This window comes from Papaver somniferum, chromosome 9, assembly GCF_003573695.1.
Source record: "Papaver somniferum cultivar HN1 chromosome 9, ASM357369v1, whole genome shotgun sequence".
In the NCBI taxonomy this organism is placed as follows: Eukaryota; Viridiplantae; Streptophyta; class Magnoliopsida; order Ranunculales; family Papaveraceae; genus Papaver; species Papaver somniferum.
The window spans coordinates 115,787,393-115,813,908 of NC_039366.1; the positions used below are offsets into that span (position 1 = coordinate 115,787,393).

Here is a 26,516-nt window from a genome sequence, read left to right on the forward strand (position 1 = left end):
ATTAGAGATTTGAACTGCGATTGGGTGGCTGATTACATCGAGACAATCCCACCTGAAGCATATGCGAATGCCTATTTCAAAGGTTGTCGGTATGGACGAACATCTAGTATTCTAGCAGAATCAGTCAATAGCTGGGTTCTGGTTCACAAGAAGATGCCTGCATCTGCTCTTCTTGATCAGGTTAATTGAGTGTGTGTGTCTGTTTTGTTGTTTTGTTGTCTTTTTATTTCATGTTTTGTCACTTTATGCATTGATGAGTTTTTTTCTCCTTTTCAGATTAGGAGGAAAATAATGTGTTTGATGGCGGAGCGTCGTGAAATTGGTGCTAATATGATGACTCCATTAACCCCTGAGTATGAAGAAAAGCTTGTGGCTCTTCAAGATGAAGGTTTGGCTTGGGAAGTATTGGTTGCTAGTCCTACCGTGTTTGAAGTTATTAGTGAAAGGTCTCACATGGTGGACCTCGAACACGAGACTTGCACCGGTTTGGTTTCTTATGCTTTTTTCTTCTCTTTGTATGTTCTTTTTTTTAAGAATGTGTATATCCACTTTACATTAGATATATGCATGTGTTAATAATAGTTACAAATTTATTTTGCAAGTGTAACTTAAAGATACACATCCTGTACATGCACCTGTAGCTAGCTAATTTTGAGTGTTTTATGATTTGTATGTGCAACTAACTGATTTTTGATTTATTTTTTGTTTTCTTCCAGGTGGCGCGTATATGGTTTTCCTTGTGCTCATGCTCTTGCAGCCATACGCAAGATTAAACGTGAGGCTATTGATTTCATTTCACCGTATTTTACAAGCGACTATTTTAGGAAGACTTATATGCATGCCATCCAGCCGATTCCCAACTACAACAGGCCTGTTGAATATCATCCAGACGACACCGTCAACCCACCTACCGTGAAGAAGCAACCAGGTAGACCACCAGGGAAAAGGATTATAAGTAAACACGAGAAGAAGGTGAAGAGGAAAGTTCATTGCAGCAACTGCAAGGAAACAGGTCACAACAAGGCAGGTTGCAGGAATCCTCGGAAGTTCACACCCCACTAGCTTGAGCCTAACAAAATTCATTTCTGCAACTAATGATTTGATTGTTATTTATCTTTGATTATTTGTTTTTTTAGTTTTCTTCATGTTGGTTTTCATGGACCAAACGTTTTTATTTTTCTTCAACGTTGATTATGTGTAAGGATGATTCATTCAGATTTTATATTTTGTCAGTTCACAGTTGAAATGCATTTTATTCTATTTTTGATTTATTGTATACGTCTGATCAGTGGTCAAATGCTTTCTGTAACTTTTGTTTACACTCAAATATATGGATGTGTAACCGGAAGTTACACTGATGTGAATGCATGTGTAACATTAGCTTACACATGATAAATGCTTGTGTAACTTCAGTTTACACTCAAATATATGGATGTGTAACATTAGCTTACACATGATAAATGTATATGTAAACTCAGGTTACACTTTCTGCATCAAATTAAGATGTGTAGTTACTTAACCTGTTGCATACTTTCTGAAACCTGTACACACGGCAGTAGTAGTTCTAACAAGATAAAAGTTTTTAATTCAAAGAATTTCAACCCAAAAATATTTTGCAAAACTAAGAACTGCTAAAATCTACTAACTGACGAAATTTAAAAGTTTCTAACAACATATTTTCCAAGTCTAACATCTATTTGTGGCTAACAACATATTTGCGAGTATAGAATTTTTTCTAATCCTAATGACTGCTTTACACATATCTAGATGGATCCGAAAGAATCTTGTATAGCATGCTTCCTCTCATGCGGTTCATCTTGTCAGTCCACCATAGCATCATAGTTGAGGTTAATTTTTTGTCAAGTGGTTTATTCTTCATCCTGATCTTCATGTAATTGCATACACATGGAAGACAGTCAGGAATTGTACCTTGTGGGGGCGCATTGAGATTCTTGGCATTTTCATTCATCCCAAGAGCAAAAGGACAGCGGAGTCTCAGTTCTGTAGTAATTGCAAATGCATATTTCTTGGCTTGAAGAAGGTGTTCACCCTTGAGTTCCTTAACGTTTGACGAGTTCATGTAGGACCAAGGATTAGAGCTCCTCAAGTCATACTCCAGCAGTTTGTAGTGTGTGTTGTTGTTGCACATTGGGGCGAAAAGTCTGACTGCATCGTTCTTGTACTTGACATACTCCTTCGCAAGCTTCCTTCAGTAACTCTCCTGCAGGTTTTGGAGTTTTTTCTAATCCAAGGCTAAAAACGTTTTCCTGCGTTGTAGCTGCGCAAACAAATATAGGCAGAATCTCAGTAAAATTAGCACATGTATGTAACTTAAAGTTACACAAGCCAAAATAATAATGTACTGTATGTAACCTCAAGCTACACATGCCTTTTACAATGTGTAACTTGAAGTTACACTTCCATTACAAACAAAACACACTGTATGTAACCTCAAGCTACACATGCCTTTTACAATGTGTAACTTGAAGTTACACTTCCATTACAAACAAAACATAGAACGGAAGAGTGGTTACCAGTTGAGGTAGGTTCTGCATTCTCCGTCACTGCGGGTCCATGTTCAGTTTTGTTAATGTTGCTGACGATCTCATCTATCATTTCACTCACTTCAACATTCGTCATATCATCGGGGTTAGCTCCTAGTTGCACCAACCTGTAGGTCTGAGCATTGTCAGGATGTGTTTTCGGTGTTGTAGCAGTTATCACCATGGAGTCCTCAAACTGTGTTGAAGCAGAACTGTCATCAAAAGTTCCAGGAGTTGGCTGAGTTGGAGCAGTCATAACCAAACCGTCACCAATAGTTGCAGGTGTATCCTCATTGACTTTTGCAGTAACATCATCACCTACGGATTTTGCAGCTACATCATCACCTGCCCCATCCACAACTCCACCATCTGCAGCTTTCTTCTGTGCATCATCCGTAACAGGTGTCTCTTCAACATCTTTCTTCTGCTCCTCATCAACATTATTTGTAGGAGTGGGCTTTTGCTTTGCGACAGGCCTTTTCTTTGGTGGAGTCTTGCAAGTTGTCACACTCTTCATACTCGAACTATATGTCCTGAGTGGTCTTTTGTGCCCCTCTGCAGCAGTTTGAGCTTGCAGAATTGTTGGCGTATTTCCAGCTGCAAGGCTCATACATGGAACTGCACAAGTATTGAAACGAGAATTAGGATGATGATGATGATGTTAAATTTTTTTAATAAAATTTCAAGAAGAATATATCATGTGTAATCGACTGGCTTGGATAACTAATATGTGTAACTTCATGTTACACATGAATATGGCATGGATACCTAGTGTAACATGGAGTTACACATGTATCTAACTAGTGTAACCAGAAGTTACACATGCATGTGGCATGTGTAACTAGGGATTACACATCCATATGATCAGTTTACTCAACATTTATTAAGTCTAATCAAGTTAAACAAGCAAGTTAAAAATGAACAAGTAAAATATGAAATTAAAAAGGTTCAAAGACCTTAGTGTCAACTAATTGGGTACCTCTATCAAGTTAAAGAAGCATATTAAAAATGAACAACTACTTACATTCTTCATGGAAGGAAGTTTCCGCGTCATCTTTCTCTTTCTCTTGCTCAGTACTTCCATCTCCTTGTTGCTCTGTCTCAACTAATTGTAACTCTTCTTCTTCATGCTCAGTACCTCCATGTACATCATCTTCATGTTGCATAAACTCTTCCTGGGTCACTTTGTAAGGATCAATACCCATTGCTTGCATAATTTGGCAACTAAATTTGTGAACCTTGAATTCCGCTGTTCCTGAAAGGTCCCCTTCTGATATCCCTTCTCTTGCAATTGCATACACTGCTTTAAGCATTGCTTGCTTTTCTTGCAGTTGCTCTTTCAGATGGCTATTCTCAATAGTTTGCGCTTTCAGCCAACTTTGCAGGTCGTCCTTGCTGGGTACCACGGTTGATATACCCAGATGCTTCTCAAGCTGTGAAAACTCAGCCACAAAGCTAGGAGTTGGATGCAATTAACAGATGGAGAGGTTAAAAAGAGATTGCAAAAAACAGTTGAACATTCTAAATATACATTTTTCGGTTGTATGTGTAACTTAAAGTTACATAAGCACATTTTATATGTGTAACCTATAGTTACATAAGCACATTAGATATATCTAATGTAAAGTGGATATGTGTAACTAAAGGTTACACATATATCTAATGTAAAGTGGATATACATATAAAATGTGTAACCTATAGTTACATAAGCACAGGATAATATACAAACAGGATATATATGTTACATAACCTATAGTTGCATTCACTTGTGTTATCTTTTGCATGTGTAACTATAAATTACACAAGCACATTTAAATGTGTAACTTATAGCTACACATGACAATTTTGATTACATCAAAGTTTTATCTAAATTACATTACCATAAATTTACAAAACCTAAACCAACTGACATATAACACTTACCGAAAACTGTGTCATGTCTGTTTTCCAAATGTAATCAGAAATCTGGTATATATCCCATCTCCCAACCCTCGGGATATCTTCCTCGTGGTTCTCAACTTTCGGGATTAATCCTGCTGGCGTGTGTTCAGCAAACAATAACTGCAACATATAAATTTTAATTAGTCGATTGAACAAAAATATCCATCACGTAACACTAAAACTGCTGGAATAGAAATTACACACAAGCTTTTTACCAGTAGGTATTGCACACAAGCCTTCACATTTGACAAACAACTAAGATTAGTATGAATCTCTTCAAACAAGTGCTCGTGTATTAAATCAGGCCACGACACCTTGAGCACCGTATCATAAGTTTCAACGATACTAAGATATTTCGCGTTCACTCCATTGGCATTTTTGTCGCCAAAAAACAATACACAGCAAAGATAAAGACCTATCAGGCAAACTAGATCCTTTTCATCAACTTTCTTTCTTTTCCCACTTTTTCTCCTTTTTGCCATAAGTTGTTTTATCTTCTCTAAAATGTTTGTCTTAGTCACCGTCGTCTGATGCTTTGTAGATTTGATATCGGTGAAGTATTTGCTGTATAAAACATTGTCAGTCAAATCACTAGGACAATAGTACTTTAACAGCTTCTGACCCTTTCTGCTTCCAATCCTCTGCATGCAAAATATACCAGCCAGCTTTGCCGGTGTAGACTCTATAATCTTATCATCAGCAAACTTGAATGAACATGGTGTCTCACAATCCATGTCAAAGCAGTTCAAGAGCTTCAAGACGCCGTGTTTGTTGGTAGTTATCTGTCTTGTTGTAGTTGGTACAGTTGTATCATAGTCATCGTAATACATCATTACGAGTTCTCCGTAAGCAGCTCTCCTAAGATATCTATGAGCCCTATCAGTCAGTCCTATAGGCTTTATCACCTTTACTAAATCCTTTACTGCATTCAACGACTGCCTTAGGTTTCCTGTACACATCACACACAAAAATAGCATGAGTCAGTATGTTGTGTACTTATCAAATACACTCGTTTTTAACTACAAAATGAAAATCATGTTACAAACTATGTGTATTTGCCAAGTACACAAACTGAATCATTCTATTCTGTGTTGTGTAACCTTAACTTACATGCATATGAAGGTTTAAAGGGGTCATTTTTTTATGTCCAACTATAATTTACAAACACAATACAGTCATAGGTTATATTTTTGCATGTGTAACTTTTAGTTATCTAGGCAATTGCCAAATCAGTTATGTTATTATGCATGTGTAACTTGTAGTTACACAGTCAATTGGCAAGTCAGTGATTAGATTTTCAATGTGTATCTTATAGTTACACAGCCACTTTGCAAGTCATTGGTAACATCTTGAATGTGTAACTCACAGTTAAGATGTGTAACTACAAGTTACACAGCCACTTCTGCAAGGCTCATTTGTATGTGTAACTACAAGTTACACACTCAATATACAAACCACAACATAGTGGTGAGATTTTGAATGTGTAACTTAAAGTTACACAGGCCCTTGTTTGCGTAGTTATACATTCAAAAGCATCACTTACATTAGAAACTTTTAAATTTCTTCAGTTAGTAGATTTTAACTACAAGTTACACACTCAATCCTAGACATTCTACAAGGTGTAACTTTAACTTACACATGCATATTAATGAGTAACTTTAATTTACACAACCAATTTTCTATGTGTAACTATAAGTTACACATCCTAAACACAACTAATTTTTTATGTGCAACTACTAGTTACACATCCCTAGGCAAGTCAGTGGTGACAGGCTCACTTGGTATGTGTAACTATAAGTTACACAATCAATATACAAACCACAACACAGTCAGTGGTTACATTTTGAGTGTGTAACTTATAGTTACACATGTCCTTGTCTGTGTAATTACATATTCACAAGCATTATATGATAAATAAACATGAGACCATGACAACAATAGTTTTCACAACTTAGTACCTGTAATTGTATCATCTTTTCTAGGGGGATTCATTTTTCCTTTCACCATTTTTATTCCAAAAGAAATTTGATTCTGAATCTGCAGTTGATGTAGTAATAAAATCAAGTTAGTTGATTGCAATTCAACTTAGAGTTTCTAGGGTTTTCAAACAGTAACATCTCAGAAATGAAATCCACTAAATCAATCAGTTATATCACATCCATGACTTACCTTTGTTTCTATTTAATCAGTTATTTCATGGATTTTATGCACAAACGATTGTTCTCCTTCTCCGATCTGTAAAAGGAATTATCAGTCAGAATGAGTTATGTTTGTTGTAATCTCATTACAAACCCTAGTTCAGAAATTTTCGACCCACGAATCAGTAACAACAGGAATCAAAACTAACAGCTTCAAATCAAAACTTACCTAGTGATTAATCGTCGGAGTATTTCATCAACAGGAATCAGTAACAACGGCGATTTAGGTTTTGAATCTGAAACTGAATCTGAAACTGTTTCTTTTGATTTTTTTTGGTTTTTGAATCTGAAACTTTTTCGATCTGTTTCTCTGATTTAGGGGTTAGCAAATGATGAATAGTTTTTGATCTCGATCTTTGTTTTGGAACAGATTTCAGGAAGATTTCTTGATTTTTTGGGTTTTTTTCTAGATTTCTTTCTGTTTCAGGTGAGTGAGATTTGTTTTCTCTCTCCTTGGAAATGAAATAATGGCGTCTGAACGAGAGAAAGGTAGGTGACGCCTCTTATATACTTGAGGCTAATTTAGTCTTTTCGCTTTTATTAAATTTATTTTTTAATCCAGGGCCTACTAATAAAACTCTTTTATCTAGGGGCCTCATATTATGGGTTATCCATGGGTTGGGCCTGAGCCTAATTTCCCCAAAAGAAAATGGGTCAAGATCGGGCTTATGATCATGGTTAATTTGACCCAACCAAAAAAATACTGAAATTTACGTGTAAAAGACCATGGTCGGAGTTGTAGGTCCTAGCTAATTTGGTCTGACCAATAAAATAACTGGAATTTTTGTAAGGGACCACGACTGGGGCTGTAGTCCCCAACTAATTTGATCCGACCAACGACATACTGGAGTTTGTGCAAGGGATCACGGCCGGGGCTGTAGGCCCCGGCTAATTAGACCCGACCAATAAAACATCGAGGCTGCAAGTTCCATCTAACTTATAAACTCAACCAAATCACAGTTAATTTAATATTAATGCTGGACTGTGTTTGTCCCTAGGTTTTTTAATCCACGACCGGGACCGTAGGCCCCGACTACTATGGTATGATAATACTATCTAAATACATAGACCATCCTTAATCGCGGGTCCACATGCCTAAGCCCTGACTACTATGACTCAGCTAAAATTTTGTGAAACGATACTGACTCGCAGACCAAACAACAAATAAAAGATTAAAAAGGTTGAGCCCGGCCGTAGGCCGGGGTGATACCAAGTATTATATATAATAACTAGACTTAATGACCAGTTTATTATAAAGACCCTTCAAACTAAATAAAAAATACAAGTCTAGAAAAGTAGATACAGTATGATGTGTGATGCTTATGTTAGTGGAAATGTATTTGATCCACCGAATCTACCGATTGTACGAGAGAATTTGAAGTTATAAATCTTCTCACCTTTTTTCTCTTTTTTGATATCCTGGACTAGTAGTCGCTAGACTACATCCAAACTTTTTAAATTGGAGTGGGTTTCAACAATTACAGGATTCAAACTCCTATCTCTGCAATGGGAGGGAGCATGCGAACCACCAAACCACTTGGTGATTGGCTAAATCTTCTCACTTGACAAGTCAGAGTGCCATTTAATAAAGATAGGGATTGAAAAACCCAATATAAGTTGTCAAAATCAATCTCTATAATAGTTTAAAATCTAAAATTTATTTATCGAAAAAGAGTTAAAAAGTAGGGTTATGCTTGGTATACAGCGGAAAATCCTGTTAAATATCCAGAAAGGGGACCAAATGGTATTTGAGTTGTTGTTCTAATTTTGGGATTATAAAATATTAAAATGAGACCCTCACTTTCTCTCTTGCAGTATATTTTTCAGAATTTGGTATCGGTAAACCTAGCATTTTCGTAAGAAAAGTAATCCAATCCCACATAAAAATAAAATAAAATAAATCACCCATAGAATCCCTACTTGGTTGGTTAGTTTTTCCAACATATGTCAAATGCGATGATAACTAAAGACCAGAACATTGAATGAAATCAAGAAGGAGAAGTAACCTTGCTCTCAATTGTCGATTCAAGCTTCTCTGCCTCCAGTTGCAGAGTTTTCACTTCTCTATCTAATCTCACTCTGCATTTAAGAGTTGTTATTTCACCTTTGACACGATGCTTCCAATTCATGCCTCCATTCATTCATTGTACCTCTTCAAGTCAAATGCTTCTTTCATCCTTTCTCTATCTAATCTGACGGAGTTATTAGTCAGTCTAAACCTTTCCTGTTCAAGTTTCATTATCTCCCCTCTGACACGTCTCTTCCGATTCATGACTTCATCGTACCTCTTCAAGTCAAATGATTCTTCTTCATTTGCAATACAAACATGCTCAGGTATCTCAGAATTTGTTGTCAGATCGTTCGCTGTTACAGTGAAACTCTCTAAATTATTGATTTTCTTAAACTCCTCAATAGAGGAGGGAATACTCGGGCCTTCGAGAATAACTGATTTAATTGCCTCTTCGCTGCTATGATCTTCAGAGTGATCCGAACCTGCTGGTACCGGAAAATGTTCTTGTTGTACCTCGCCAAGCTGGACGGTCGAAGGATGACATAGTTTAGATTTCTTCATGTCCATGCCACTTGCATCACCTTCACATTTTAATTTTTAACTTAGGCGAATCCATTGTGAATATTAACTATTTGAAGGATAAGTCAAGAACTAAACGATCATATACAATAAGAAGCTCCTGAGAAAATACCATCTGTGTCACTTCCTTCTGCTTTATTTTCCATGTTCTGGAGCTCATCATCATCGTCATCAACTACAGCAGACGGGTGTGCTCTTACTATGTAAACCTATACAAGGAAGCGAGAAATTTATGAATTTCATTGGTGCACATTCAAATGACAGGAATGAGCATCCACAATTCAACAATGTTCCCATGGATGCCAGAAAACTGTATTACGGACAAACCAAAAAATAATCACCTTAAATTTGGTAGGCTCGACTAAGTGAAACACCAAGGCATCTCCCTTCACCAAGTTGTGAGCAATGGCAAACCCTTTCCAGCCACCACTCAATCCTAACCTCTGAGGAAGATATTTTGCAGTATACACTTCTCCATCCTCATCCACCAAGGTAAACTTGGTATCCTTCTTTGGTAGACTCGAAGAACAAAATATTGAGGGAAGACCCTGTTAGCAGAAACCAAACCAATGACATCAATGTAAGTGATCTAGGACTGCAATTTGAATATAAAATGTCCATGGTAACGATGTGAAAATTACCAGCCAAAACCCCCCAGAAACACTTGATCGGATCATAATTTTAACAACACTGGGGAACTTGGGATCCAAACTCGCTCGAATCTCTTCAGCTTTATCTGCTGCAGGCGCTGACGACGCAGCAGTCATTGATCTTTTTTGGCTGCAGCTTCAGGTGCATAACATAGACAACATTTTTTTTTAACTCCTAAGATGCTATCAAACACAAACTGCAACAGAAGTTGTGCATTCAAACATAAGCTTACCTTGCATTGTTTTCCTTAGGACTATCCCTTACCTGTCCAATAACAAGTTATAACCCTAAATCAAAACTTATCTACATTCTATTTTAACGATTGAAATAAAAACTATGCAGTTTACCCTAATTGACAAAACTTGGATTACCAAAATCTATGAAAATATGTAGATAGCAGAGAAGAGAGTGAGAGAGATTACCGTGGATAGTGAGCAGTCCAAGACCATGGCTAATGAACGGGTTGGATTTCCTTGTTTCCTCTTCATTTGTGTTTTCTAAGTTTTTCGATTTTTTTTTTCCTTCAGATTTCGGATTTTGTTATGAATTTATAGAAAATCTCCAGTTGGATTTCCTTCGTGGTTGGTTTTTCAAGACATGCCAAAATGCCTTAAATGTAGGGACATGGTGAGGAAAAATCCCCCAACCAAATATTTTCTTGGCTAAATTCGTTATCTAATTTGTTGGACTTTTATATTTTTCCTTAATTATTTGAAAATTAGAAAATTCATTTTAGGAAAAATAAAATAAAATTATTTTCAATATATTTATTTCCAATAGGACCATTATTTTGTACCGTCCAAAGAACTTCACTTTTTGGTGCCCAGCACTAGTAATTTTCAGAACTGAGACCAAAGAAATAAAACCAGACAAACATGTAGCATTGATATGTACATTGTAGTCTACAAAGCAGTTTTATTAGCCGACACACTTCGGAAGATCGCACGCATAGTAGCGGTTAAAACAGGACTAACTACATGTACATTATCTAACAGAAGAGGGTGCTTTCTTGTTTTGCATTCTATTTACAAAAAGACATACCTGTTTGTCCAGTACAAAAGAGACTGATGAAGTTTATCTCTCTCCATGTCAACCGAAGACCAGAACATTTGACATCAGCTGATGAAATCACCAAGGAGAACTAACCTCACTCTTAAAAGTCGATTCATGCTTCTCTGCCTGCAGTTTCAGAGTTTTGATCTCCATATCTAGTCTCATGGACTCATTCTTTAGTTCAAGAATTTGCATTTCAACAGTTGTTATTTCACCTTTGACACGATTCTTTCCATTCATGGCTTCATTGTACCTCTTCAAGTCAAATGCTTTTTCTGATTCGGAAACTAGTTTCAGAAGTTTGCCGACCCGAGAAAGCAAGAACCCCACATTCATGCCGAGTTGCTTAAATGCTTTCAAACTGTGCTCCCATGTTTCAAATTCTTCCCTAGGAGTGCTAACCGTGGAAGCTCTTATGGCATCTGCTAAATCTACTATCTCGGAAATCATTCCTGCAACAAGCTTAGGGTTCAAACTCACCATTAGATTTTCATGAAGAAAAGTATTCTGGCTGCGGCAAAGTTCAAAATATTTAGCACGAACATGCTCAGGTATCTCGGAATCAATTGTCAAAGTGTTCACACTTATGGCGAAACTCTCAAAATTCTTAATTTCTCGAGACTCGCCAACGGAGCCTAACTGCTTTATGTCTTCCAGAACTTCTGAATTTATAACCTCTGTACTACTACGGTCTTCAGGCTGATCTGAACCTGCTAAAGGTAGTGTAACATTTTGGTCCTCGCCGACAAGAACTACTGGAGAATGAAAACTAACATCTTCTTGTGCACGTTTTCTGATTTTCTTCATATTCTTCCCACCTGCAGTTAAATTTTAAACTTAAGCATTGGCGAAGGCACTTGGAATCTTAACTGTTTAAAATCCCACTGAGAAACAAAAAACTGAACAATCATAATTAGACGAGAAAAACCTGTGTCGCTTCCTTCCATGTTTGATTCCAATTTTCGAAGGTCCTGAGCAGCATCAACTTCAGCCAAAGCTTGTGTTCGTACTATGTAGACCTATACAATGAAGGGAGAAACTAAGAAGTGTTAACTAGCTCAACAAGCTAAAGAGAGGCGCCATAATGTACAAGATACAATTATGTGAACTTGATCCAACAGAAACCAATGAGCATTTTACTGATAAATGTGCATTATCCTGAATTGTATGATTTGTATTAAGAAATGAACAATAAGCCAGCATCAGAAAACATCATTACATCAGGACAAACCCGAAAATCTAATCACCTTGAATATGGAAACCTTGATTAAGTGGAAGACCAAGGCATCTCCAGGGGCCAGCTTGTGCGCCTTGGCAAACCCTCCCCATCCACCGCTCAGCCCAAACTTCCGAGGAAGGTAGTTTGCAGTGTATTCTTCCCCATCCTCATCCACCAAGGTAAATATGGTGTCATTTTTTGGTAAACTCAATAAACAAAATTTGGAAGGAAGTCCCTGTTCGGAAACCAAAATTGGTAATATTAGCACAAACGTCTCCAAGAATTTGAATACTAAATGCTCGTCATAGTTAACTAAGTGAAATTACCAGCCAAAAACACCCAGAAACATGCGACCGGACCATAAGTTTAACAAAGCTCGGGCATGTGGGGTTCTAAACTGGATTGAACCACTTCAGCTTGCCCTTCGGTTAATGTTTTACGATTCTCAACTTTGGTCATCAATCTGCTTCAGGTAAATAATAGAGAGAACATTTTCTTTTAAACTCCTAAGATTTTATCAGCAAACACAAACTGCTAGAGAAGTTGCTATTCAATCATAAACTAACCTTGCTTTCTTTTTCTTAGGACTACCAATCACCTGTCAAATAATCAACAAAATTTCTTGTTAAAACCACAATTCAGATTAAAGTGATTCAACCAATTCACAACCAGTTTGTGGGTTCACACTAAATAACTGGTGTTTTCAAATCACTGACAGAGCAGATACTCCAAGATTAAGGTACATGCAGAATGGTACCAAAACTAGTGGCAGATCTAAATTTTCAAGTAATGCTAAGCACAACCATTGAACAAAAATTGACCCCAAGCTGATCCCAGTGACCTGATCAAGGCTCCACTATTATGTCAAAAATATAAAAGATTCCCCAAATTTACATGATGATAAAGGCAAAGAAAGAAGCATGCAGTTAAGAACAACCCAAGTAAAACCTAATTTACTAAAACTTTAAGGGTACCTGGCTCAACTTACTTACAAACAACAGTTAAACATAAAATTGAAAGACAGAGATGGAGACAAGAACCTTGGAGAGAGAGTAATCCATGGCTGAACTGGTTTGCATTATTTGTTTTCTTTTCATTTTTGTGTTTGTTTTCAGACAAACACTCGGATTTTAGAGTTTCAGCTGAGGTTTAGATTTTTAGAATTGGGAGTTGGGACACCTCAGCTAAATTCAAGACACCGAAAAGAAGAAGCTACATTCATTTGTGATGCGAGTTACCGTTCAATTAGAAAATAACTTTTTTTAAATACTTCCTCCATTATGATTATTCGGTTTTGAGATAAAAACCGCACGATTTATAAAGAAGACTGTTATTGGAGCGTCACACTCTTTTAGAGGGGCGTCATCTAATAAGATAAAAACGGGTCACTCATAAATAATATCAAAAATCCCTTATTTTATATAATTTTGTGATGACCAAACAACTCTTATTTGGCTAATTTTAATTTAGTTTAATTAATTACGTCTAGGTTGGACATATAGCAAACCTAGGAGTAAAATTGGAATTACGCTTGGAAATCAACTAAACCTAGGCGTAAAGTTGGAATTACGCTTGGAAATCAACTAAACCTAGGCGTAAAATTGGAATTACGCCTGGAAATCAACTAAACCTAGACGTAAAATTGGAATTACGCCTGGATATCAACTAAACCTAGACGTAAATTGGAATTACACCTGGAAATCAACTAAACCTAGACGTGAACGACATGCAAATCAAAGTTTACGCTTAAATTGAACTAAACCTAGGCATAAGTTCTTCAAAAACTAAATTACGATTGAAAAATCTAGTACCGTATCCAGGCGTAACACTAGCAGAAAGTAAATAAAATCCTAATTTTACTTCAATTTCATTCGATTTAAGCACAAAAACGAGTACAAAAAGATGGGTTTGTTCGATTATTACCTTACATACACCATGTGTTGTTGTTGAGGAGTTTGAAAACTTAAGTCTTCAATTGATTGAATCGGTGGAATGAGTTGAGGATGAAGTTGAGGTTTGATGTTGATTACCATCACTAGGATCAGTTTGCTTCTTCCTCATCTGTTTTTATTAGTTTTAATTGAAGGGTCATTTTGGACAAATTGCTATTGAATCAAAAGTATCCCTTAACCAGATTTTTGGGACGCCCTTCTAAAGGAGTGTGACGCCCCAATAACAGCCTTCTTTATAAAGGGATACCAGTATTATTTGGGGTGATACCAATTCATATAGGACAAATAAATATTAACAGACCCTGACCGTTGGATCGTTGAATTGGTATCACCCCGCTAATAGTGGTATCCCCGTTTATAAATCATGAAAAACCGAGAATGATTATCTGTTTTATATTTATTTGGCCCGTTTGCACAAGTTTAAGCTAACATAATGATTATACGTTTTCTACTAAATTATGTTATTTTTATGCTTTTTGGATGGAAAGGTTAACTACATCAAAATACATTGGAAATAATACTAGATTTTGAAACTTTTAGCTGCAGTTAGGATGACATGTGCTGAAGATCTTTTAGATGAGCTTCTTTTGCAATGTAGTCCGTCGCAAAAATATATTTCCTATTTATATACTTAACCTGAGTCTGTGGTAATTTTTCCAGAATTGAGAGCGTTTCATATATGGTATTTTCTGTACTCCAAGGAGAATTTTTGCGTGACTTGTTGATCGTCTCTGCCAGAATTTTGCAATCTGTTACTTTTGAGACACTAGATAATATATTTTACTTATCCAAGTAGACGCTTTTAGCAAGGCTTTTGATTCTGCATGAAAAGTTGAGGAAACCCACTCCGATCCAGCTGCAATGTGCATTAAAGACTTGTTGTCCACAGAGTAAAGTAAAATGGCATATCTCATTGACGAATTTTCTTTTTTAAAAGCCGCATCAATAAATATTATCCAGTTCAAAGGTAAGTCAGACCATTTTTCCTTGGGGACTTTACTTCTTTGCATCATCGTATTCTTTTGGATCTTTCCTGAGTATTGTGATGCAAGAATTTCTTGATTTGATCTATGAGGTTATTCGGATTTGGAGAGCTTTTCCAAACGCTACCAAACATGTATGCATCCAAATAAACCAGGATATGGTTGTGATTTTATCCGACCATTGCATGAATTCTGGTTCCGTAATCCACTCTTTTATCCAATTTTCTATGAAGTCCGAAAGAATTTTTGTATTCACTGCTTCTAAAGAAAGACCAAACCAAATAGCTCTTGCAAAAGGGCTAAAACGAAATAGATGTTGTTTTGTTTCTTGCTCCTGGGAGTTACACATTCTGCACTCCGTATATATGTCTGTATTATATGCTCTCAGTCTTAAATAAGTTGGGAGGGCTTTTTGAGCTAATTTCCAGACGAGTAATTTGATTCTCGAAATTGCTTGAATCTTCCAAATCTTTTGCTAGGGGAAAACATTTAAGCTATTGTTTTCTTGATCCTGATTTATGAGGAAATTATATATATTTTTGTCAAGAAGATTCCTAAAGGGTGATGTTGCCATCTTGTTCTTGGCTTTTTGGAGGTATGGCTAGAATTTTTGCTTTTTATCTGGGTCGAAATAGTTATCAAGTATATCTTGGTCCTATATATCTTCAGGAGTTATCAACTCATTTACCCTCTACGGAGCAGGTTTTTGAATATTAATGAGTTTTTGAATAGTATTTGTATTAGGAACCCATTTATCTTCCCAAATTTTTGTAGAAGCTCCGTTTTTGACTTGCCAGACAAAATTACCGTTAATGATGTTCGGCCCTTTTTATATGCTAGTCCAAATCCATGATAATTTAGAAGACCTAGAAAATTCCAGAGGATCAGAGTTTGGGAAATATTTAGCTCTGAGAAATTGAACCCAGAGTTAATCTTGATCTGTAATGAGTTGGCTAGCTAGTTTAGTGAGGAGAGCGATATTAAATTGGCGGGGATTCTTGATCCCTATACCTCCTTGGAAAATAGGCTTGCAAATACTGACTCAAGCCTTTATATATCCTCCTCTGCACTTGGGTTTATCTTTATTCCACCAAAAATCTCTTTGGATTTTGTCCAGTTGATCTAGCGTTTTTTTTTTAAGGGAAAACACTTGCATCTGGTAAATTGGATAACCTTGAAGGATGAACTTTATTAAAACTGTTATGCCTTCTTGTGAGAGAAATTTATATTTCCAACCTTGAAGGGTGGCATAATATTTCTTTAGAAGAGGTTCAAAATTTTCTTTTCTATTTTTATCAAACAAAAGAGGGGTTCCAAGATATCTATCATTTTTTGTCATCAGGTGAACTTTTAGGATTCTTGCAATTATTTTCCCATGTTTCGGATGATAACTAGGGCTAAAGTAGAAACCCCATTTTTGAAGATTGACCATTTGACCAGTAATCTCGCCAAATCTTGATAAAAATATCTAGCAGGTTTTTTGCTTCTCCTATATCGGGTTTAGTGAATAAGAAGCAGTCATCTGCGAAGAAAATGTGAGATATGTCAGGAGCATTTTTATTTATTTTTAGGACCGAAATTTTCTTTTCAGAAACAACCTTTTTTAGGAGTTTAGAAAGAATCTCCATGCAAATTAATAACATATATATGGAGAAAGCGGGTCACTCTATTTTAGGCCTCTTGAAGTAGAGAATTTCGGACCCGGAGAACCGTTTATAAGGATGGAAAATAAAGTGGTCGACATGCATTGCATTATGAGATTTACCCAAAAATCACCAAAACCCAATACTAATAGAACCGATTTAATGAAATTCCACTCCACTTTGTCAAAAGCTTTTGAAAGATCTAATTTTAAAGCAAAATGTTCTTTTCTAGCTTTTGAGTTTTTCATAGCGTGCTTTTTATGTAAAACCCAATTATTTCCTTATGGTAAGTTAGAAATTTTAAACAAAAAACAGATAATCATTATCCGTTTTCTATTTTTTTTCTAAACGGACAATGGTTGTCCGTTCATTATATTTCCGGCAACGAGTCCCATATGGGACTGGGTCTCCTAGAGCTTCTCAACCTTTACCGATTCACTTTCCACGTTAGCCTGGAAAATGCCTAAGTTTAGTAGTGGTTCGTTATTTTTATTGTGTACGGAGAACGATTGTCCGTTTTTAAGGAGAAAAATGGACACTGGTTATCCGTTTTATTATGAAAGAGACAAATGGTCTTATAATAAACGAATAATGGTTATCCTTTTCTTCCATCTTTACTGTTAACTTGACTAGACCTGAACAATTATTGTCCGTTTTGTAAATTGATTTGATTTAAAAGAGAACTCGTCTCCTTCCTCATCAATATTCCTTTTAAAATTTTCTTTCTCACCGTGCGGTGAAAGAAAACAAGAAATCATAAAATCCATCCACCTATACTATTTCTTCTTTCAATTCATTCATTGGATTGCTTCATGAGCATTTCAATTGTTGATTTTACAAGTTTTTGAGGAGTTTTATCAATAATCAAAGATATGCTATTAATCAACTTAAACCCTAACTTTTTTCCTAATTGAATTAATATGATTACTGTTAGGGTTTTGATAAATAACATGAATTAAATGAATGTACAGTGGTCCCTAGACTATTCCTAAATTCACTCGTTCCTTTTTAGCAATTACAAGGGTCGAACCCCGACCTCCGCAATGGGGGAGCATGGGAACCTTTAGACCACTTGATGATTCTCCTTAAAACTTGAATTATTAAAAATTTAAGAAAATATGTAAATAGTAGAGATGGGAGTAAGAGAGAGAACCGTGGATAGTGAGCAGTCCATGACCATGGTTAATGAACGAATTGGATTTTCTTGTTTTCTCTCCTGTTTTGTTTCTTGTTTTTTCTATTCAGATATTGAATTTTGTTAATGATTCAAAGAACATCTTCACAAGCATCTTTACATGGTTTTTTTTTTTTCTGAAAACATGTCAAACTGCCTTAAATTTAGGGATATGATGAAGAAAATATATCTAATACAGTATTTTCTTTGAATAAATTCGCTATTTTTTTTAATTACTGTGATAACGAATTTAATTTGTTCGTTATCGAATATATTTTTGTTGATTAAATTTGTTATCTAATGTTTGTTACCGAGGCTTATTCCTATGCACCAGTCAAATGTTATGATTTGCCACATTTGCACCCACTATGGGAATGTCAAAGTGGAAAATGTAACTGCCTAAGTGTCAAATATACTACTTAGGAATACACGATAGAGTATCTATCGAGCGATAAAGACTCTATCGCTCGATGGTCTGAAGAGCGCGAATGATAGTCTTTCCATCGCTCGATAAATTGATCATCGCTCAGTAGTTCATCATCCAACGACCAGAAATCTCTCTATAAATACTCAACTTCAAATTCATTTCAACTCACACCATCTCAACTTCAAATTAGTTTTAACATGGCTAGTGCTCGCTACACCAAAGTGGTTAGTGCTCGGTTCACTCGAGAAGAAGTTGTTTCTCTAATTCGATGTTGGATATCAGTTATAAGCGAAATAGATTTCAATTTAGCCATTTTTAATTTATGGGACACTATGTTTCGAGGGTTTATGGCGTTAGATCATGTAAATTCAATAAGAACAAATGAGAGCCTTCAACAAATAGCTTTTTTTATAAAAAATGATGTGAGAAAGTATGCACAAATTTTGTGGATGATAAAGGAGGATTACCCTGAGTTGTCCATCCACGAACTAAAAATTAGAGTTCATGCCAAATTTGTTGAAGACAACAGAAGACGGTTTAATCATGATAAATGTTATCAACTCTACGATTTAATTTTGATTAAGTGTTATGTAATGCGATTGCGTTTTCTTAATTAAATATTGGAACTTAATGACATGTAAAACTAGTTTGAATTTGAACTTTAATTTAAATATATTTTTCATTAATAAAAAAAAACAATTACATTCAAAAGATTGAAATTTAAAATACATCCATAAACTACTGATTTCCATGACCAATTCCTTGAACATTAAAGATCCAATTGGTCATGCTTTCTGGATGAAGAGTATTGTTCAACATAGCATAGATTTAGCCGGTTTGAGACTGAATTGTTGGTTGAGTCTCATCATCGTCAAAACCTTAAAAAGTAATTGGGTCACTTGCGCGGAGGAGAACACCCATGTACTTAAGTATCTAACACTACATTTAGAGTAGAACTATCTACCACTACATTCTGCATAAAAAGACTTCCCAAATATCTTTGACTTCTTTTACTTCCACGACTTCGCTAACTTGAACCTCCGGGACTCGTACCTCTGCCTCAAACACTTGAGCGTACACAGAGACTCGTACCTACCAGGACTTTGACCTGTACCACCATGGCTTGGACATGAAACACCATGACCAGAGTATCCCGGAGTACTCATGTCAAACATCATGCCGTCCTTCAATCTTTGCATCCCACTCAATTGGAATCTCTTAAATCCATCTAGTAGATCGTGATAATCGTTCAAATGGTTCTGATACTGGTCCGGTGTGACCTTTACCCCTAGTTATGAAAATACGTCGCCTGTTGTAGTGGGGGTTGGGAAGGAAAATAATCATCACCAAGTGGCATCCTACCAAAAACTAGGTAATCCACCCGACCCAAATTTTCGGGTTGCATATGTGAAACTAATGAAGGTATTAAATTTTAGAACTCGTCTCCTGGATCAAAATTTCAGCTTCTACCCAATGTGGACCACCCCTTATCAATTCTCTCAGTCATCTCGAGAAATTTCTTCACTTGGATAGGGATTGATGGATATCACCAATCTGTTTTGCAACTGAAAAAGTAGTCTTTCGCCATAATAAAAAACTAATAAGACTGTATAACACAATCGTCTTAAGGCTTAGTTCTAACATTTTCTAGGCTTCCACATCTCCAAACGTTAGGATTGTTGTATACGACATGGAAACAATGTTATTACTTTTTCTGCATAATTGTTGAATCCTCTGAAAAATGACATCATGTTGACCATTTTCAGTATGTTCTTTATCCCAATTGTCTATATTGTACTTCTATATGATTTAAAAAGTATTGGTCAGATTGCGAAGACAAGGTTCAAAAATACGGAAGTAAGTATACCACCAATACTGAAATAATAACATTATTGTGTTGGTACATTTAGATAAAAGATGGGAAAAAAATAATAATTGGAAAATAATTGGTTCATGCCTCCAACATTCCCCAAAAACCATTAAGGCTTCGTTCGGTACACGTGGACATATACTGAGGGTTGTGTAAAGTTCTGATGAGATTGGAGACCCCCCGGTCATATATTGGTGCCTGCTCTAAATCTTCTAACGATTCGAGAAAACCAATTAATGCCAATGAGCTTGCATACAGAAACAGAATTTTGCATATTGCCCACAACACAAACACACGTTCAAGCTCCTTATAATGTTCATGGTTCAAATACTGTCTATTTTGTACTTTGTTCTTCCATTTTCCTAGCATAACATTGTAAGAATTTCAACCCAGCTACCTTTAATCCATTTGCCTTTAGTGTTCTATATTGTGCATTTCCTTCTAGATCATTTGAGTACAATTGAAGCCGTTCATTCCATCTTTTTTTCCGACTCTCGTTTAAATGGAATTAAATTAAAGAAAGAAAAAAAAAGGTGTGAAGTGGGATGAAGGAGGTGTGGTATTTATAGGCGTTGTACAATCGGCCTTTAGAGATTTAGATTCGATCGTTGGTTGTATGATTGTATCGAGCGATATTGACTTAATGTCCAGCGATAGAGCTTTTATCGTTGGCGCCATTGAAATATTGCTCGATAAAAGCTCTATCGCTCAGTTGTTTTCCTATAGTGGCGCGGTTGGTTTTCCATGCCACCTGGTGTGGCAAATATATTACTTTGACGCGATGTATAGGAATAGGCCTAAGAACCATCAAGTCATCTAATGGTTCTCAAATTTCTTCTCATAGGGGAGGTTAGGGATCGACCCTGTAATAGCATAAATCCTAAACCAATATGTACCTAGTGTAGTTCTAGGGACCATTGTTCTATCCTACCAAAATCTTATAAAAAAAAACTAATTTGTTTGTTACTTTTTTAATCTGGCTAATTTGGGGCCTAGTCCACTTATTTTGGGCCTGTTACTAGATGACAAAAAATGTCATTAGAAATAAATTTCACACAACCCCTTATCCAACTATTATCTAAGTACCTATTTTAGTCCTGATTAATTAGTGTTAATTAATCATATTAGGTGTTACTTATGTTTTAGATATGAGATCAACTAATGTTAAATTGATCTTCAAAATATCAAATAACTTAAAAAATTTTGATTTTTTTTTGCCTAAACAGTACCCAGAATCATTTTACGTTCATGCACTCATAAACCGATTCTGGGTTGGTGTTTTCGAAATTAACCGAGGACTTCCGGATTCGTTTAAAGTAAGCACAGATAACATCTGATTCCTACAATCGGGGTTCTGTGGGACATATATAAAACAATTGTTATCTTTCATGAGATTTTTTTTTCATTCATTTCATTATCTTAGGAATCACGGATGCATTTAGCACATGCATCAAGCCTTTAAACCCCTAAACGACCCTAGTGGACGAGTTATAGTATCGTGAGGGTTTACATAGATATCTACCCACAAAACCTACACAAACACTTCTAAAACCGTCAATCTTCGTCGGAGGAATCCGAGTCTGATTCACCGACCATGAAGTTCGGGGCATACTCTGGAATTTTGGATACCATGAAGTGATAGTTTGCATCAAATGTGAATGCTTCCCCCTTTTCCTCCAAGTAACGCGCTTTCACGACTTGGTGCTATAAAAACACAACACAAACTTACTTAGTTAGTGGTGTTTCATTGGAAGATAAAACAACATGGATTACGTAAAATAAACCACAAAAAACTTACAAATTGTTCAATAGACAAGCTAAAGTGGCTAGCGTTCAAAATCCGATGTTCAACTTGTTGAACACTTCTTCCATTAGGATTCCCAAAATCTTGCCTATATTTGTTATACACCTTTGTCCAAAAGGTTTCGGCATCTACCCTTACGAAGGACTGATTTTTAATTTGAGTTTCGGCGTACCATGCATTGGTGATTGTCAAATCTTCGCAGAGTCAAACGATGCCATTTCATGTATGTGGAGGTATGAAATGAGTAGTTGTGGATTATATGGAGTGAGAGGGAACAGAATGAGCAATCTTGGGGCAAATGGGGTCCAAGGATGAGGTCTCTATATAGAGACAAGGACCCCAACGACTATTTTTTTTTCTAAAAAAGTGAAATAATTTGGCACAATCGGTCTTCTCAAAGATCCTATAATCTGATTACATTTTTATGCCACTAAGAATCGATCTTTATGTTAGCCGATATAAACCGATTAAAGACAAGTAAAATATTTGAATTTTCACCAACAATAATCGGTTTATATAACTTCACATATGATCCGATTCTAGACAAGTAGAAAAACATAGTAATCAGATTATACAGACCCAACACATAAACTGATTTTTTTACAGACCCTCGACAATCGGATTATGTTGATATATCGAGTAGCCCGATTTTTTACCTATGTTTGGAAAACAGAATTATTGAGCATGCATAAACTTGTTTTACGATACACATATTAAAACTTTAAGTGCATTAAGTTCAACAACAGAATCATCCAAAATATAAACCTTAACCATCCCAAAAGAGTGTTAACACTTAAAACTTAAACAACCAAGTCTTAAAACTTTTAATACCTAAAGTTTAAACTTAAAAACTTAGACTTATAAATAATGGAGCACCAGCATCAGGAGCAGCAACACCAAGAGCATTTGCAGCAGCATCATCTTCTGCATCAGCGATTTCTTCAAACATAGCTTCCAAATGTCTGTCGCGATCTCTCCCAGATGAAATCAAATCCCTCCTTCTCCTCGCAAACTTCATGATCTCATGGAGATTTTCTAGTGCAATCTTGTCAACCAGTGCGAGGGTTTCCTCCATAGGCGAACTTGTAGAGGCTTCTTTCTGGAACGCATTGTGGTACCCTGTAAATATCCTCCTGGGTGAGCTCTCGAGAGTAAAATGCTAGGTGTCTGAAGTCCATATCTATATAAAAAAAATCTAGTTCACAATCGGTACATAGGAAAACATATGTAATCTGATTCTCAACATAAAAACACAGAGGAATTTCAAACATTAAGAATCGGTTTATGTGGTACATATTTAAAAACAAATTATGAAATGGAATATGAAGAAACAATTCATAATCGGTACATTAACAAGCAAATAAAATCCGATTGTGGAAACCCAGAGTTCAAAAGAATTTAGTATCCAGAATCAGGTTATGCTAATGCACTTATAAACCGATTCTGGTGATGCTTTTTCATATTCCGATTCAGGACCCAGAATCGGTCTATGTTAATCATCATATAAACCGATTACTCTGCATGCTCTTCATGGCTGAAGAAAAAAACCAAGAATCGGTTTATTCGATATATCAATATAAGCCGATTCTGGATAGATCAGAGATTTTGATTTTCAAAAATCGAAGATTTAAACATGTAAATCAATGAAGAAATGCGAATCATAGAACGGGTTGATGGAGATTTACCTTTTTCTTGGTTTGATCGCAGATCATTGGAAAAGATGATCAATTATTTTTTGATTAGGGTTTTGAGAAAGTTTTTTTGATTTAGGTTTTTTATGTTTTTGGATTTACTAAAAATGGTAAAGATTAGCATTTATATGAGATACTTTTAGGAATTAATTTGGGGGTAAATTAGTCTTTTTGAGAAGTTTGGTAGCCCATAACCATTTGGTGGAGTGGGAAGGGAAATTTGATAGGCCTCAAATAATTGGCATGGGCCCAATTTAGCCAGATTTTCTAAAAAGTAGAAAATTCATTTCAGGAATAAATAAAATCATGTCAACATATTTGCTTCACTTGCATGAAATCTAATAACATTTTTTAAGAAAAATTTAAATTGATAGCAGTGCCCGAAGGAGGCACAATAATAAAGAGTTTCAAAAGGGTTGCAAACCAAAACCAAATTATGGCCATCAAGCTTCCCTGTGATGGCACCGTGTAATCGTTCAAACGGAACATCGTAAGTTGTTAGTGAAGCCATTACTGTGGATGTTGTTGATGAAGTTACCGAAGAAGTTGAAGATGATTGGGTGGATTCAGTAGACATATTGAAGAAAAAGGTAAAAAAACCCTAAGCAGATCTTAGATAAAAAAGTGAAAGAGAAAAAATCAAAAAACCCTAAGACATGTCCTAAATAGGTCGACCTATCTGATACCAAGATGTTGCGATGCCAACTCCTACTTCCTTTATTAGAGTTAGCTTATTAGCCTAGTATTTGATTTCCTTACGTATTTAGTATTCAGTTTCCTAGTTTACAGGGTTTCCTTAGTTAGTGTGCTTGCTTATCAAGTTTATTCAGCTATATATAGCTCGATCCTAAGCTTGTAACTTATCAGTTATTAATACTAAGAAGTTTATTCAGTTTGTTCTACAAAGCAGAGGTTGTTCGCCCCAGAACAAAGGGCTTTATCCCCTGTTTTCAAGTTCTTTGCAGGTTATTTCCAGTGTCAAGGTCTATAACCCTAACACCTGGATCAGATCCAAGTCGATTCACTTGCAATTTTCAACAATTTTTTTTTCCCAATGGGTCATGATTATACAGAGAATCTGAAACTGGTAAATGATGGCATTGATGATATGTCTAAAAACGTTGATACTCTAGTTACTGCTATGACAGATCGACAGAATCAAGAAGAAGAGAGGAGCAAGAAGAAGGCTATTGAGAAACGTCAACAGAGAGAAGAAGAACGAGTTGCTCGTACGCTGGAAACAACTAAGAACAACACGGTTCTAGCAAACACTATTACCACTAGCATGACTACAGCTTAATGACTGCTCTCAACACTCAGCCTACGCGAACTACAACGACTATCAACACCCAACTCACTGCTTCGCTTCGTACAGTTTTTGCTGAATTTCTGCCTCAGCTGATCTAAAATAATGATGGTGCAAATGGTCCTCCTCCTCCACCTCCACCCCCACCTCCACATAATGCCAGAGCCAATGCAATCAATCTTAAATTTCCTACCTTTGATGGATAGGATCCTGATGGGTGGATTTTTAATGCTGATAAGTACTTCAGTGTGCATCAAGTCGATGATGCCCTTAAAATAACTATTGTTGCTTCTAGTTTAAAAGATGATGCTAATGTTTGGTACCGATGGAAGCAAACTAAGGTCACAATTGTGACTTGGTTGGAGTTATGTGCTCATGTTCATGCACGTTTTGCACCTGAGAAATTTGTTGATGCTCGTCTGGCTATTAGTACAATTGATCATGTAGGTACAGTAAGAGAACACATACCTGTTTTTGAGAAGTTATTGAATTTTGTTGACATTCCAGATGACTACTTGATCAGCTGCTTCATTCGATCTATCAAACCTCACATTGGTAGTGTGGTTAAATTGCTTGCACCACAAACTTTGAATGAAGCTTTTACAAAGGCAATTCATCAAGAAGAAGCTTCTGAAACAGTTAATAAGGTTCCTGCACGACAACCTTATCGTCCCCCTCCACTTCGAGTTGCAGCTTCACCTACTAATACTCCAATCAATAAGTTTACACTTCCTACTGGTTATAGGAAGTTATCATGGGAAGAGATGAAAGAAAGACGCGAGAAGCGTCTTTGTTTCAATTGGGATGAAACGTTTAAATCTGGACATGTTTGTCATAATACCAAGCCGGGTTACTTGCTTTTAGAGATAGGTCATCCTTCTACTGTATGCATCACTGAGACTGGGGATGCAACTGAATAACAACAAGATAGTGAAGATCTTGCTGCTCTGGAATCAGCCCCAACTATCTCTCTTAACTCACTTTTGGGTTCTACATTTCCTAATACAATGTGTATCACTGGTTATGCAAAGGCTGGACCTATCACAATTCTCATAGATTCAGGGTCTACGCATAATTTCTTGCATCCCATCATAGCCAAGCAATGTGGCTTTGCGGTTTCTTCAAACGATCTTGTTTTACGTGTAACAGTGGGAAATTAAGGTCATTTAAACACTAAAGGATCTTGCTGCAATGTCCCTGTCAAGTTACAAGGTACAATTTTTCAAATTGATTTTCATCTGTTAGAAATTAGTGGTTATGATGCATTATTGAGAATCCAATGGCTACGCACGTTGGGGAAAATTGCTTGGGATTTTGAGAAGTTGACTATGCAATTTAGCATTCAAGACACAGCCATCACATTAACTGGTAACCAATCATCAGTTGTAATGATTATGGATGCTTCTCCAATGCAACGTTTATTGTCTACAGAAAACTATGGAATTTTATTGGAACTAGTTGCATTAACTAC

At 36.2% G+C, this 26,516-nt stretch overlaps 3 protein-coding genes and 1 long non-coding RNA gene across 6 annotated transcripts; all 4 read right to left on the reverse strand.

Annotated features, from left to right (window-relative positions):
• Window positions 1–4,439: 4,439 nt before the first annotated feature.
• On the reverse strand, window positions 4,440–5,255 carry LOC113312454. Its single transcript, XM_026561206.1, has 2 exons — window positions 4,700–5,255; window positions 4,440–4,604 (listed from the first exon to the last, which is right to left on the reverse strand). The coding sequence occupies exons 1-2, from the start codon at window positions 5,216–5,218 to the stop codon at window positions 4,440–4,442; spliced, it is 684 nt and encodes a 227-aa protein (XP_026416991.1). The 5' UTR covers window positions 5,219–5,255.
• Window positions 5,256–5,404: 149 nt separating this feature from the next.
• LOC113308576 lies at window positions 5,405–6,885 on the reverse strand. Its single transcript, XR_003339919.1, has 4 exons — window positions 6,852–6,885; window positions 6,654–6,719; window positions 6,443–6,521; window positions 5,405–5,433 (listed from the first exon to the last, which is right to left on the reverse strand). It is a non-coding gene; the product is annotated as an uncharacterized LOC113308576 (long non-coding RNA).
• Window positions 6,886–8,533: 1,648 nt separating this feature from the next.
• Window positions 8,534–10,479, reverse strand: LOC113307775 (B3 domain-containing protein Os01g0234100-like). Of its 2 annotated transcripts, none has more exons than XM_026556223.1 (6): window positions 10,346–10,479; window positions 10,156–10,187; window positions 9,914–10,052; window positions 9,614–9,820; window positions 9,385–9,481; window positions 8,534–9,274 (listed from the first exon to the last, which is right to left on the reverse strand). In XM_026556223.1, exons 1-6 carry the CDS (start codon window positions 10,409–10,411, stop codon window positions 8,820–8,822), a joined length of 996 nt encoding a protein of 331 aa, XP_026412008.1. In that variant the 5' UTR covers window positions 10,412–10,479; the 3' UTR covers window positions 8,534–8,819. The 2 variants fall into 2 exon arrangements, with proteins under 2 accessions (XP_026412008.1, XP_026412007.1); XM_026556222.1 differs by having other exon boundaries at window positions 9,914–10,058.
• Window positions 10,480–10,958: 479 nt separating this feature from the next.
• LOC113307773 (B3 domain-containing protein Os01g0234100-like) lies at window positions 10,959–13,412 on the reverse strand. 2 transcript variants are annotated; one of them, XM_026556220.1, is made up of 6 exons: window positions 13,236–13,412; window positions 12,762–12,793; window positions 12,522–12,658; window positions 12,224–12,430; window positions 11,905–11,995; window positions 10,959–11,794 (listed from the first exon to the last, which is right to left on the reverse strand). In XM_026556220.1, the coding sequence occupies exons 3-6, from the start codon at window positions 12,555–12,557 to the stop codon at window positions 11,052–11,054; spliced, it is 1,077 nt and encodes a 358-aa protein (XP_026412005.1). In that variant the 5' UTR covers window positions 12,558–12,658; window positions 12,762–12,793; window positions 13,236–13,412; the 3' UTR covers window positions 10,959–11,051. The 2 variants fall into 2 exon arrangements, with proteins under 2 accessions (XP_026412005.1, XP_026412006.1); XM_026556221.1 differs by having other exon boundaries at window positions 12,522–12,661.
• Window positions 13,413–26,516: the final 13,104 nt, after the last annotated feature.